Genomic DNA, 14,207 nt, shown 5'->3' with positions numbered 1-14,207 from the left:
AGGGACCAAAGATCTTGGGAATAAAAATCATGGATGCCCATGTGTGGGCACACAAGGAGCTCCATCATAATTCAGAAAATTCCTTCGGGGATCAGCTCTGCTCACAGACACTGGGAAAAACAGGGAGTAAGAGCTGTTAAAAACCTGCAGGGTCCAGGAGACACCAGCTCAGCTAAGGGAGAAATTTGGCAGCAGCTTTCTTAGCCCTGAAAACATTAAGGCAGGCAGCAAATCTTGATCAGGTACCCAACGTTCCACCCCAAGAAACCCACCCAGAGACCAGCAACAGGCAGCTCTCAAGTTAACCAGACATTTATTAGCATTTCTGGAGGTGCAGAGGGTGTTCCAGTACAACAAGCAACGAGGTCACACACGGGTGATGGAATCATTTCATATTCAAGCAGAGCAGGTTCCACTGAGTTGCTTTATTTCTTCCATTCGTTCTTGTCAAAATCCCACTGGGCTGTGATGCCCTGCACGGGGTTAACCCTCATGTCCAACATCCTCTTGGTCTGAGCTGACAGCCACTCGTCGGAGAAGGTGTGCGGGACAGGGCCGTACACTGCAGGATGGGAGGGAATTAGGGAATTATGTCCTCATGCCACCTCAGCAAGTTGGGAATTTTGGGCTAAGTTTTGCTAATAAAAGGGATTTTCCCCCCGCTGAAGTTATCCCAATGGAGCAGGTTGCCCCAGAGAAGCTGTGGCTGCCCCTACAAGTGTCCAAGGCAAGGCTGGATGGGGTTTGGAGAAACCTGGGACAGTGGGAAGTGTCCCTGGCCATGGATGGAGGTGGAATGGGATCATCTTCAAGATCCCTTCCAACCCAAACCAGCCCGTGATTCTGTCATCTGTTCCAATCTCCACTCCCTGCACGCAGCATCTGCAGCATCCAGCTCAAACCACACTCCCACATGGATTCTCCAGTGGTTTCCTCCATCACCAAGATCACAGCTTCCTGCTTTCCTATTTTTGGGAGCCTCAAGGCAGGGAGCAGCTCCTTTAACTGCTGCTCTGCCTCCCGGCAGCTGGAGGCTCCCTGGAGGCTGAATCCTTAGCTGGGAAGGCAGCCAAACGTGGCAGAAACCCAAATGTTCACTACCCAAGGCAGCAAAAGAGGGGAAGCTCTGGGATCAGGAATCTCACCACTCATTCCCTTCCATTTCCTGTCCTCCCAAATTTCTCTGAGTCAGCTTCCTGAGTATTTCTGCTACATCCCCACGAGTTACAGCTCCAGGATGGAGTTTTCAGGGACTAACAGACAATGGAATCCCCTGTTCTGGCTGTTCCATAAACCATCCTGGCCCCACAGAATTCCCATCAGGCATCTCCTGATCCCACTCTCCATGGAAGAGTTACTTACTGAAGTGCTTCTGCCAGATGAGGACGAGTCCAGTGAGACCAAGGAAGAACAGAACTCCCCCCAGGATGGTTTTCCACTCGTTTGTCCCTTTTTTCATCTCTGCGTAGGTCTCGTTGAATTTTATCCGATACACTGGGGAAAAAAAAGTATCAAATCCCCTCTTTTATCTTTTCCTGGGATTTTCAGGTGACCAGAAGTCTGCAGAGGGAGGTGAACAAAGCCTGAGGCTGCCCAAAAGGGGATGGATGTTAAATTAGGTGTGGCACACACCAAAGCCAATCAGTTGTTTCACCCCCACATCAATTTTAGTCTCCATTTTACAGATTATCCTAAATTGGGCACAGATTACAGTATAGACCTGAAAGAAGGAAAACTGGGAGTTCTCCTTCCTCCCCTCCAATTCCCAGTGTGGTTATTGACCCCAAAGCTTCATAGCACAAATAATTCCAACAGGAATGTTTCGAGCTCAGCTGCCACTGAAATCCGCAGGAATTCAAAATCCAAAGCAACAGAAAATTTGGAACAATTCCTGTTTTAAACCTTTCCCAGATCAGGTTCTCCCTTCATAACATAACAGCAGTTAGAAAAGATGAGGCAATTTTATTTGCAAGTCAAAACACCCACAGGGAGCCTTCACAGGGTGGAATTTGGTTCATGCCAAGGTCAGTGGTTATTAACATTCAGATCCACGTTTGTGTTTGGGGCTCACTTCACCCAGCAGGACTGACAATGGCACGGTGTTGTACTGAAGAGATTTTTTTTTTTTTCCTGGCTGGCTGAAAGCAGATGGGAATCAAGAAATAAATCTGATTATTAATTATTATTATTATTATTACTTGGTTTCTGGAAGAGGAAGGAATGGCTGAATGTGACCTCAGATATGGAACAGAAGCCGCAGCAGGGCCCTGCATGCTTTGTAACAGCACCCAAGATCTTGGGAATAAAAATCATGGATGTCCACATGTGTGCACACAAAGAGCTCCATCATAATTAAGAACATTCCTACATGGATCAGCTCTGCTCACAGACAGAGGGAAAAACAAGGATTAAGAGCTGTTCCAAGCATGGCCTGCAACAAAAATCTGTCAAGACTTCTGACAAGGGCGTGGAGTGCCAAAACAAAGGGAATGGCTTTGAGCTGAGTGGGTTTAGGTGGGATTTTGGGAAGGAGTTGCTCCCTGTGAGGGTGGGCAGGCCCTGGCACAGGTGCCCTGGATCCCTGGCAGTGCCCAGGGCCAGGCTGGACAGGGGCTGGTGGAACGGGGACACACACAGAGACAGATGCAGGGACAGACACAGGGACATGCATGGGGATAGACATGGGGACAGACACAGGGACAGACGCAGGGACACGCACAGGGACAGATGCAGGGACACAGGGACAGACACGGGGACACACACAGAGACAGATGCAGGGACACACACAGGGACACACAGAGGGAGACACATATGGGGACACGGGAACAGACACGGGGGGGACACACATGGACAGATGCAGGGACAGACAAAGGGACAGACACAGGGACACACACACATACAGGGACAGGGATAGTGACACACAGGGACACAGGGACAGTGGTTACACAGAGCTCTGCCTGGTCCCAAGCCAGAAGCCAGCAGTGCAAAGGTGCAGCACTGCAGGAAGGGGTGGAAGGGCTCAGGAGAAATGCTGCGCTGCCAGCATGAAAATGGAATTGCAGAAGGGTTTGGGATGGATTGGGAAGGGCCTTAAAGATCATCCCATCCCATGGAGGGACACCTCCCACTCTCCCAGGGATCCAGGGGCAGCTGGGGGGACAAAAGGAGCTCAGGGGGGCCCTGCTGGCTCTGCACAGCTCCTGCCAGGAGGGAACAGGGACAGGAGCAGAGGGAACGGCCTCAGGCTGGGCCAGGACAGGCTCAGGGTGGACAGCAGCAGGAATTTCCCCGTGGAAAGGGGGGCTCAGGGATTGAAGTTTGGAGTGCCCATCCCTGGAGGTGTCCCAGGAATTCCTGAGGTGGCACTCAGAGCTCTGGGCTGGGGACAAGGTGGGGATTGGGCACAGCTGGGACTTGGTGACCTTGCAGCTTCCTCCCACCTGGATGATCCCATGGCTGTCATTCCTGCCACCTCCCTCCATCCCAACCCTGCCCTCACCCACAGCCCACCCAGGGCAGATTTCTGAACTCCCCCCTCCAGGCTGTGTTTTACTCCCCCCGACCCACCGTGTCCATGTGCCCTGAGGCACAGGGAGGTGGAGATGGATCTCCTCCCGACCAGGCTGAACACTCTGGAAGCCAACATCCTGCAGGGGCAGGCAGCAACAGTCAGGGCCCGGGGTGAAATAAGAACATTTCCCCACGAGTTTATATATTAAAAAAAAAAAAAAATACAGCCTAAAGATTTCCTGCTCCTTCTCCAGGGGGCAGCACACCACTCCATGCTGGAGAGGAGATTTAGGAGGATGTTCTCCCACTAAACCGATCTGGATGAGCCTTTCTCTCCCTGTTTTTAACCCGAGCCTCCTGCACTGGAGGCAAAGGACATTGGCTTATTTAAACCACCCTTCTAGGACGCTGAAATTCCAAAATAAACCGTTCCTGGAGCACCAAGCACATCCCAGGGTCACTGCAGCGACCCCCGAGCAGGGAGCATCCCCGGGAAGGGCGGGATCCCGACAAGGGATTCCCACCCACACGGGATCCCGGATCCTCCGCTGACCCCAGCCCGGCCCAAAGCCGCGCAAGCTCCCGCCAGGACCCTCTGTCTGCCCCTGACCTTGCCCTCCCTGCCTGTCACCTCAGTCCCGCCCGACATGTCGCGACACCGCTGACAGACCCCGCGGGAGGGGTCGCAGCGCTGCCCCATCACAGCCCTCCCCGCAACCCCCAACCCGCGCTGCCGCGCCAGCCCGGCCGTGGATAGGGATGGCGGGGGGGCTCCGTTCTCCCTCCCAGCCCCCTCCCAGCCCCCTCCCAGCCCGGCCCCGGGCTCCTCCGGGCCCGGCCCGGCCCCACGACCTGGCGACCGTCCTCTACGGCTGGCGGGACCGGAAGGAGCCGCGGCCGGAAGCGCGGGGCACGCCGGGAGCGCGGGGCAGCGAGCGGGCCGGGCCGGAGCGGCCCCGCGCGGGGGCTGATGGGATGCGGGCGGACCGCCGCTGGAGGTTTATCCCGCATTCCCAAAATCCCGGGATGTCTGAGGGTGGGAAAGAGCTCCGGGATCATCGAGTCCCACCTGTGCCCCATCCCCACCTTTCCCCAGCCCATTCCCAGCCCCGTTCCCTTCCCTGGCCACGCTCCAGCCCCTCAGTGTCCTGTGAGGGCCCGGAGGTTCCAGGTCTGGAGCCCAGAGCGGCCAGAGCAGGATGGAAAACACCGAGGGGATGGAAAACACCAGCGCCAGCCGGGGCAAACGCGGCCGAGGCGTCACCGGACTCACTTTATTCAAAAACCCTTTTTCCTTTATTGTTTGGGATGCCGCATCCCTGGAAGTGCCCAGGGGCAGGCTCGGAGCGGCCTGGGCCAGGGAAAGGTGTCAGGGGTGGGAATGGAGGATCTTTAGGGCCTTTCCAAGCCGAGCCATCTGCGATTCACAGGGACACGGAGGGGACGGGCCGCAGGCTGGACGGCAGCATCCCGGAGATCCTTTCCAACCCGACGATCCCAGAGATCCTTTCCAACCCGATGATCCCAGAGATCCTTTCCAACCCAACGATCCCGGAGATCCTTCCCAACCCAACGATCCCGGAGATCCTTCCCAACCCAACGATCCCGGAGATCCTTCCCAACCCAACGATCCCGGAGATCCTTCCCAACCCGATGATCCCGGAGATCCTTCCCAACCCAATGATCCCGGAGATCCTTTCCAACCCAACGATCCCGGAGATCCTTCCCAACCTGATGATCCCAGAAATCTTTTCCCGCACGATGATGCCACAGGTTTTTCCCACACAATGATCCCAAAGATCTTTTCCAACCTGACAATCCCAGAAGATTTTTCCCACACGATGATCCCAGAGATCATTTCCAACCCGACAATCCCAGAGATCATTTCCAATCCAACGATCTCAGAGGTTTTTCCCACACGATGATCCCAGAGATCATTTCCAATCCAATGATCTCAGAGGTTTTTCCCACACAATGATCCCAAAGATCTTTTCCAACCTGACAATCCCAGAAGATTTTTCCCACACGATGATCCCAGAGATCTTTTCCCAGAGATCTTTTCCAACCCCATTATCCCAGATGTTTTTCCCACATTAAGATCCCAGAGATCTTTTCCTAGAGATCTTTTCCAACCCCATTATCCCAGAGGTTTTTCCCACACGATGATCCCAGAGATCTTTTCCAACCCCATGATCCCAGAGGTTTTTCCCACACAATGGTCCCAGAGATCTTTTCCTAGAGATCTTTTCCAACCCCATTATCCCAGAGGTTTTTCCCACACGATGATCCCAGAGATCTTTTCCAACCCCATGATCCCAGAGGTTTTTCCCACACAATGGTCCCAGAGATCTTTTCCTAGAGATCTTTTCCAACCCCATTATCCCAGATGTTTTTCCCACATTAAGATCCCAGAGATCTTTTCCCAGACATTGTTTCCCAGAGTTTTTCCCACCCCATGCTCCCAGAGATCTTTTCCCAGAGCTCTTTTCCCACACGATTATCCCAGACATCACTTCCCACCTCAGGATCCCAGAGATCTTTTCCCAGAGATCTTTTCCCACAGGTTTTTCCCACACGATTATCCCAGACATCATTTCCCACCCCACCATCCCAGAGCTTTTTCCCCCCTGTGGTTCCGAACTCCCCCAGCCCTCCCCGCTCACCCCGCACCCCCACCCCACAGATTTTCGGGATCCTCCCGCACTTTCGGGATCCTCCCACACCCCAAATCCACCCCAAATCCACCCCAAATCCACCCCAAATCGCTGTCGCAAAGCCGGCCGCGCTTGGCGGCGCTTCCCGACAGCCGGCGGCGCTCGGCGGCGGGCGGGGAGCGGCGCTGGGCGGGGAGCGGGGCCGCACCGGGCCGGACCGGGCCGGACCGCGGCCGGGGCTCGGCACCATGAAGCTGACCACGCAGGCTTACTGCAAGATGGTGCTGCACGGCGCCAAGTACCCGCACTGCGCCGTCAACGGGCTGCTGGTGGCCGAGCGGCCGCCGGCCCCGCGGCCGCCGCAGCCCGCGCTGTTCGTGGATTGCATCCCGCTCTTCCACGGCACGCTGGCGCTCGCCCCCATGCTGGAGGTGGCCCTGACCCTGGTGAGGCGTTCCCGCAGGGGTGCGGGGGTCCAGGGAGGTGTTGGGGCCGTGCTGGGGGTGCCCGGGGAGGGCGCGGTGTGGAAATGCTCCAAAAACTGGGGGAATTCTGGTGGGAGAGGTGGGGATGCTCACATGGGGAGGAGAAGGATCCAGGGAGAGCTCAGAGCCCTGCCACGGCCTGGAGGGGCTCCAGGAGAGCTGGAGAGAGACTGGGGACAAGGGATGGAGGGACAGGACACGGGGAATGGCTTCCCACTGCCAGAGGATGACTAAGGTGGGATTTTGGGAAGGAATTATTCCCTGGAGGGTGATGAGGCCCTGGCACAGAGTGCCCAGAGCAGCTGTGGCTGCCCCTGGATCCCTGGCAGTGCCCAAGGCCAGGCTGGATGGGGTTTGGAGCAGCCTGGGATGGTGGAAGATGGAACGGGATGAGCCCCTCCAACCCAAACCATCCCATTATTACATGACTGTGAGCAAAACAAGATCCATCCCTTCTTGATGCCATTAAAAAGAACAAATTTCTGGTTCCTCCAGACTCGTCTTTAATGTTTCCCTCAGTGTTTTTCATCCCAGTAAAGATTTTATTTGGAAACAAATTCCAGTTACTCCTAAATGAATTCCAGTTTTCTGCAGCTGAGATGATGCCATGGCAATGTTGACATCTTTGTGGAGCCTAAAATGATGAAATGCAGCCAGAGGCACAGGACAGGAGCTGAGCCTGAGCCCTGACCAGTTACTTTTACCATTAAACACCCCAAATGTATCATTTTAAATATATTTACACCAGTGTGGGAGTAGCACTGAGCACAGTGTTTTCATTAAATCAGAATTAAATGTCTTTCCACAGGGTTTGTGACACTGAATTTTGGTAATTTAGGCCTTCAGTGCAGCTTTTTAGTGCAACTCTTGCAGCAGGATCAGATTATTAGGAAATAAATCCTGTTTCTTGCAACATCTGCAGCAAGAAAATTTTCCCAGAGCCAAAGCAATGGCAGGACTTTACTTATTTACTCCCAGGTTTTGGTACAGAAAGGTAAAGATTGGAAACTCCTGGTGTTTCCCACAATAATTAGGGCTCTGTGTGGTTCAGAGCCACTGCTGTGACCCTTTAAAAACCAGAATTTTACAAGAGCCCAGGGCCTTTTGCTGCTGTTCTGGGTTTAAACAAAGGCAAAGGTGTCAGTAAATCCTGTCAGAGCAGCTGTGAAAATTGGATTTTCTCACGGAAAAGGTTGGAAGGAGGTGATCCCGCATCTTCTGTACGAGCTGGAGTGTGGATCCAGAATAAATCAGGGAGATCAGGGTGCTTAAACTCCATTTTTGTAGCAAAGCAGCTCCATTCCTGAAGGGTTTCACAGCTGTGTCAGGATTTAGTGGGATCTGCTCCTTCCCAAGCTCAATTATTGCTGATTCTTGGTGGAGGTGGCCCTGTGGGAGGGGTTTTGGAGCCAACCCCCCAAGTTCCACCTCCTCTTCCCTGCCCTGAGTCATCCCAGAATGGGATGGCAGCAAAAAGGTACAAAATGGAGGAGGGACTTCCAGACTTTGTGGCTTTGCCTCCTAAAACTTTTAGGGAGTACAAGGAATGAAAAAACCCAAGATACCCCAAACAGCACCTCCGGAGGGTGGTTGGGCACTGAATTCCCCAGGGAATGTTCACATTCCTAAAGTCCCAGAGCTCCAGGAGCGTTTGGACAGCGCTGCCAGGCACGGGGAGGGATTTTGGGGTGTTGGATTGAGGGTCCCTCCCAGCTCAGGACATTCCAGGACCCTCTGATTTCCCGAGGCTGGCAGCTCCAGAGGGCAGAGCAGCAGCTCCTGTGTTTAATTTGCACTCTGAAATCCTTCCCCAAGCCAGAGTCATGAAGAAAAAGTGAATTAAGTTGCACTCGAGCCTCTGAATTTCTCTGCTAATTGATGTGGTTTTACAACCACAGCTCCAAAAAGGAGAAACCGAGGAGCACTTCCCTCTCCTGGAACGGCTCCTCCTCCTCCTTTTCCTCCTCCTCCTCCTCCTCCTCCCAGGGTTTTCCAGCCCTGGTGGCTGCAGCAAACCAAAGCCACTTTGGATTTTTCCTTGGCAGGACTGGATGTGACTAAAAATATTTCTAATATTAAAAATATTTCTACCATTAGAAATATTTCTAATGCTAAAAATATTTCTAACATTGAGAATATTTCTACCATTAAAAATATTTCTAACATTAAAAATATTTCTGATATTTCTAACAGGAGCTAATTGCTGTAGGATACCTGTGGGAACAGTGCTGAGCTTGGAAATTACAGCTGGAAACAGCTTTCGTTCCAAAATGGGATTTTTTTCCACCCTTTGTTTTATGCAGAAGCAATTTTTAATTACCAGTTAGGAAAGTGAGAACTTAAAATCATTCTCTTCAATCTTTTCAAGACAATTTTTGGTAGGGAACAAAAATGGATTTAGGACTGCGGTTTTTAATTTTTAAATGGATGGAGTTGGGGATTTTTTTAATAATTATTATTAATTTTACTGCCTGGGCTGCTGGCTCTAATGCCAAGCTTTCAAACCACTAACAATTAAAACCAGAGTCCTAAGCCCTCAAAATGGGTTTGGAATTGAAACAGCAGCTCTTGCAGGGCTGCACAGCTTTTTTTTTTTATCACTTAAATCCTTGTCATCCCTTGGATTATTCACATGGCTGCTTTGTTTGGTTGGTTCTGCAGTCTAATACAATAATTATTGCTGAAAATGAGATTGATTTGACTCCCAGGATGCCACAGGTCAGCACCAGATGTATTTTTGGAGGCCTTTTTAATAGAGCTGGGGAAGGTTTTTTGAGGCCGTGCTCTCTAGGGACTGCAAAGGAAAATTCGAGCTGCTTCCTCCCCTTCTGTCTTTGTGTTTTGCTGACTGGATATCCTCAATTCTAATAAAAAACATCATATATATATATATAGATACCATGTATATATATAGATAGATATTTTCAAAGTCAGACTCAGCAGGAGGAATTCAGCTCCAGTTTAAAGCAGCAAGAGCAGCAGTGTTTCAATTCATTTAATTAAAAAGCAGCAACCAACAAAACTACCTAAGTTCAAATCAAAAATTTGTAAATTATATGCCAAAAGTATATCTGGTAAAGCATTTACACGGAGATGTTAAATAAGGAAGAACTCTCAAATGAAAACAATTTTATCTCAGTTGAGAAGCTGCTAAGTGGGACAAACTTCTGCCTCACATTCACCTTTCACCTCAAGCTTTTATTTTCTAAAGAAGGCCCCAAATGGTGGCATTTTCCCCTAGAAATGGGACATTAGCAGTAAAACCTTGCTGCAAGGACAGGGCAGCATTCTCTGAAGTGCCTTGGCAGGTAAGCACTGACAGAAAATTGTCCCGGGCATTGGTGGGTGAGACCCAACCCCTCTCCAGGCTGAGTTGAATTGTCCTGTCACTGGGATTTAGGCCAGGCTTTGACTGAGACAGCTCCTTGCTCTTTTGCTCCATTTGGTTAATGCTTCCCATCATCCTCCAAATGCTCTGCTGGGTTTCTCCATCCCAGCTCAATCAGCCCAACTGCGAGCACTCCCACAACCAGACAGAAATATGGATTTATTTCAAGAACCCCGTGGCAGCAATGGAGCAACCGCTTTATTTACAGGACAGCCATGAGATTTCCTTCATCCTGGCTTGTTTTATTTTTTTTTTCTTGATCCTGGTGGGTTTTTCCCCTAGGATTTATTGTTCCCATTGCTTTTCCAGATTGATTCCTGGTGCAAGGAGAACAGCTACGTGATAGCTGGATATTACCAGGCGAACGAACGCGTGAAAGATGCCAGGTGTGTTGGGCCAATATTTCCTTCTGTTTGCTCTTTTATCTCGTACCTTGGACTCTGCCAGCAGCAATCATCCCCATAAATCAGGCGTGTGTGATTCCCTCTGACAACTGTCAGCTGCTTCCACATTGTCTCCGTGGGGCTGCGGGATGTGGCCTTTGGTCAGGTGCAGAAAGTCCTGGCTTTGCAGAATCCCTGCTCTCCTCCCGTGGCTGCTATAAAAGGCCACTCTTTGAACCAGTGCCAGCTTCTTGAATTGCAGTTGTCAGGGAAAAAGCCAAAATCTGCAGAGTGTTTGCTCGTGCAGTATGGATCTTGGAAAGTCTGGCGACTCCCAGGATCTTATGGAAAGTCAGGAGTGACCTGATTCTTTCTAAATTTCCTCATTGTCACTGAGTTTTTTCAGAGCAGTTTTTTACGTGGTGAAGAAGTGGAAGATGATGTCAGTCAGGCAGTGATATCTCTTATTTATCACTTCTCTTCCTCAGGATTAGTCATTTTTTTCCCTGCTGGCTGACTCAGATTACTCACTAAACAATAAGGAACCTTCCTGTGGAGCCACATTTTAATTTTAGATCTGTGTATTCCATGTTTTCCCCTCTATCTGTTGGACAAATCCAGGACTGGGACTAATTAGAATAAGAGCAACTTGTTTAAAGTGTTATGCCCCATCCCTGGAAGTGTCCAAGGCTGGATGAGGCTTGGAGCAACCTGGGGTAGTGGAAGGTGTCCCACCCATGGCAGGGGATGGGATGAGAGGATCTTTAAGGTCTCTCCCAACCCAAACCATTCCACAATGCTCTGATTCCAGTTATTTGTTAATGTCTATTCAGACTCAATTAGGTTTTTTAAGGAACACTTGTGACTTCTAAGGATAAAAGCATTATTTGTCCTTTCCTTATAAATCTGCTGAACACATTTTTAAGGAGAAGTTACAGTTTTTTCTCTTTGAGGTTTGAAAGAATATCACAGGCTTGATGGTTTTTTGAAAGTTCAGTTTGAGTTCTGAAGATAACTGGCACCACACAGAGATTGTCAATGGCACCACATTAAGTGGCACCACATAGAGATTGTCACCTTTGAAACGTGGTAAAGGTTGTCACAGGTTATCTGATTTTGGACAAGTTTTCAGTGCAGGCTGGGGAGAAAACTCAATTTCTTTTTTAAATGCCTGCCAGGGCAGAGTCTTTGATCTGGGGGAAGAAGACAGGAGGCCACCAAATGTTGATTCCATGTCATTCCAAAGCCATTCCTAAACCCAGCTGAGCTCCAGTTCAGGTGCTGCAGAGCCTTCTATCAGCTGTGGCATCAGCTCCTTTATCTTGTTCCTGTTTGCAAGCACGCAGAGTCACTCTCACATCTCTCTGAGCTCATTTCCTGCTGCTTTCAGCTGAAACTTGTGGCTCCCATCACTCAGTTCCTTTTCCTTTCTGCTCCAGCCCAAACCAGGTTGCAGAGAAAGTGGCCTCCCGGATTGCCGAGGGTTTCACGGACACTGCGCTCATCATGGTAAAGAACTTCCTTCCCCTCACACCCCCCTGTGTGTTCTGAGCCTGCTGCTGGACCAGGGAAATGCTGTTCTCTGGCTGCTTTCGTGAGGAGTTCAGTTTCTCTTCCCCTCCTAAATGCTCTGGGGAGGAGATGAAACAAGCAGTGAAATACTGTGTAAATTCACAGAGAGACTGTGGTGAGCTCTCTGCCACCTCAGAAGAACTGGGGGCTTTCTCTGCATGTTCAGGCAGCAATTTCTTGCTCCAGCCCACCTCCTGCAACTTAAATTCTTATATTTAATGTCACAAACTGGGCTTTGCCTCCTCACTGCTGTGACAAAGGACACTGGCAGCTTACATGTGTCAGTTTGAGGGTAAAACAGTGGGTGGGTGTAGAATACCCTGTTTCTACAAACTGATTTGGGATTTATTTCTTCTCTTGGGATGCTGAGGAGGAGACTGAGGTGGTGTTTATGTCCCACCCCAGGTTGACAACACCAAGTTCACCATGGAGTGTGTGGAGCCTGCCATCCACGTGTACGAGCTGCACGAGAACAAGTGGAGGTGCAAGGACCCCCACGTGTGAGTGAACCAGGAATTCCACGGGAATTTGGGGAAAAACAGGCTGTTCTTGGAACTCCATGGGCTTTGGGGAAAACCAGGCTGTCCTTGTGAGGTCTCTGCAGCCTGGCTTCATTTAAAGTTTTTCTGTGGTGATTCCTGTCAGTTTCTCTGGGTCTGGATTGGAGGCACTTGAGACAGTAGTTCACATTTGGACTCAGGAGTTTATTATTTCTTATCAGTGAAACAGTCTCACAACCATGAGTTCAGCAGCCTTTCATTAGAAGCCACAAAATGGCCAACTATCTCTTGTTACAAGGTCTTTTAAGACTAAACTATCCAATTAAGAAAGGACACCTAGATTATTTTCCCTTTTAACCCAATAACTGATCCCAAAGGGCCCACAATGTGGACTTTCCTGTCCAATTACAAAACATCACCCAAACCCACGGAGAAGAAGGAAGAAGGTAAAGAAGAAGAAACCCTAAAACCTCCATCTTTCTTCATATTTATTTTTATATTCTAAAATCCCAAACTTTAAGTTTTCTACCAACTCCACACCCGTAATCCCAGTACTATCAATTAATTTTGGAATCCTGTTCCACGGCCTCAGGTCCATTGCAGCATTCTCTTGTGGGTCTGTGCCTTTCGGCACAGAAAGTTTAAAATTCTCAGCATCCAGGATTCCAGCAGATTCCAACTGATTCCTGGCTCTTTTCCATCCTAGTGACTTCTGTGAAGACTGGACGGAAGCCCAGCGAATCGCTGCCTCCCTGCTGGACAGCAAGTCCTACGAGACACTGGTGGATTTTGATAATCACCTGGATGACATCCGCAACGACTGGACAAACCCGGAGATCAACAAAGCTGTGCTGCACCTGTGCTAGGAGGGATCCTCCTGACTAATCCACGGGCATTCCCACTCTGTACTGAAGAGAGAAAAATGCTATTTTTGAATGTAAATAGAATTCATATTCAGTACCTTGTGTGGAAAGCTGACTGATTAAAGAGGAGTGGCCTCTCCTGTGGCGCGGTGCTGTGTCCGTAAAGCCACGGAATGTTGGTGGTGACATTCCCTGGAAGAGCTGCCAGCTGTCACTTCCAGCTGTCCTCGTGGACGCCATCCCACTTGTAGTGAATGTTGCTATTCCTTGGAAACCAGAACTGCTTCTGCTTGGCCCTCACTGTTCCTATTCCAAAGTTTTGACTTCAGCTTTTCTAATCTTTAGAGAGGTTACTTTTTAATGATTTCTGGAAATACCTTTCCAAAAAAAAAAAAAAAAAAATCAATCCTGTCCTCAGGTGAGAGATTTTAAGGGCAAATAGATCAAATGGGAGGTGAATGGTTTCTTCTGGCCTGGGTTGCAATTGTAACTCTCTTGGCACAGTAAAATGCAAGCTGCTGAGGATGTTCCATGCTCATGTGTCACCTGTTTTGCAGTGCTTTAGCATGACAGAGAGTTTTAAAGCAGTATTCCCAAATAATCTGGTGATTCCTGCTCTCTGTGGGCTTGGCAAGCACAGTTACTGCTTGAATGTGTTAAACCCAAAGTAAATGATTTATAAAAAGGACTGAAAGAACACTACTGAGTTTGAATCTGCAGATGGAGTCTACAGTAGTGAAATACTGTATTAATTTCGTGCATTTTTGGGGGTATTAATCAGCAGATCTCATTTTCCTCGTGATCCAGGTACATGGAATCAGGGAGTCTGGGAACAGCCTAGTTCATTTCCCA

At 49.8% G+C, this 14,207-nt stretch overlaps 2 protein-coding genes across 2 annotated transcripts; one reads left to right on the top strand and one right to left on the bottom strand.

The window, feature by feature from the left end:
• Positions 1–296: 296 nt before the first annotated feature.
• Positions 297–4,159, bottom strand: LOC121348945. The gene is made up of 4 exons (XM_041458968.1): positions 4,121–4,159; positions 3,568–3,647; positions 1,363–1,520; positions 297–562 (listed from the first exon to the last, which is right to left on the bottom strand). Exons 1-4 carry the CDS (start codon positions 4,157–4,159, stop codon positions 426–428), a joined length of 414 nt encoding a protein of 137 aa, XP_041314902.1. The 3' UTR covers positions 297–425.
• A 2,158-nt stretch (positions 4,160–6,317) lies between these two features.
• On the top strand, positions 6,318–13,880 carry EMC8 (ER membrane protein complex subunit 8). Its single transcript, XM_041458992.1, has 5 exons — positions 6,318–6,610; positions 10,347–10,423; positions 11,860–11,929; positions 12,398–12,492; positions 13,199–13,880. Exons 1-5 carry the CDS (start codon positions 6,413–6,415, stop codon positions 13,356–13,358), a joined length of 600 nt encoding a protein of 199 aa, XP_041314926.1. The 5' UTR covers positions 6,318–6,412; the 3' UTR covers positions 13,359–13,880.
• Positions 13,881–14,207: the final 327 nt, after the last annotated feature.

This window comes from Pyrgilauda ruficollis, unplaced genomic scaffold (genome assembly GCF_017590135.1).
Source record: "Pyrgilauda ruficollis isolate IOZ18807 unplaced genomic scaffold, ASM1759013v1 scaffold13, whole genome shotgun sequence".
NCBI classification, from domain to species: domain Eukaryota; kingdom Metazoa; phylum Chordata; class Aves; order Passeriformes; family Passeridae; genus Pyrgilauda; species Pyrgilauda ruficollis.
The sequence above is the reverse complement of the archived record's forward strand: the minus strand, read 5'-3'. Positions and strand labels throughout refer to the sequence as shown.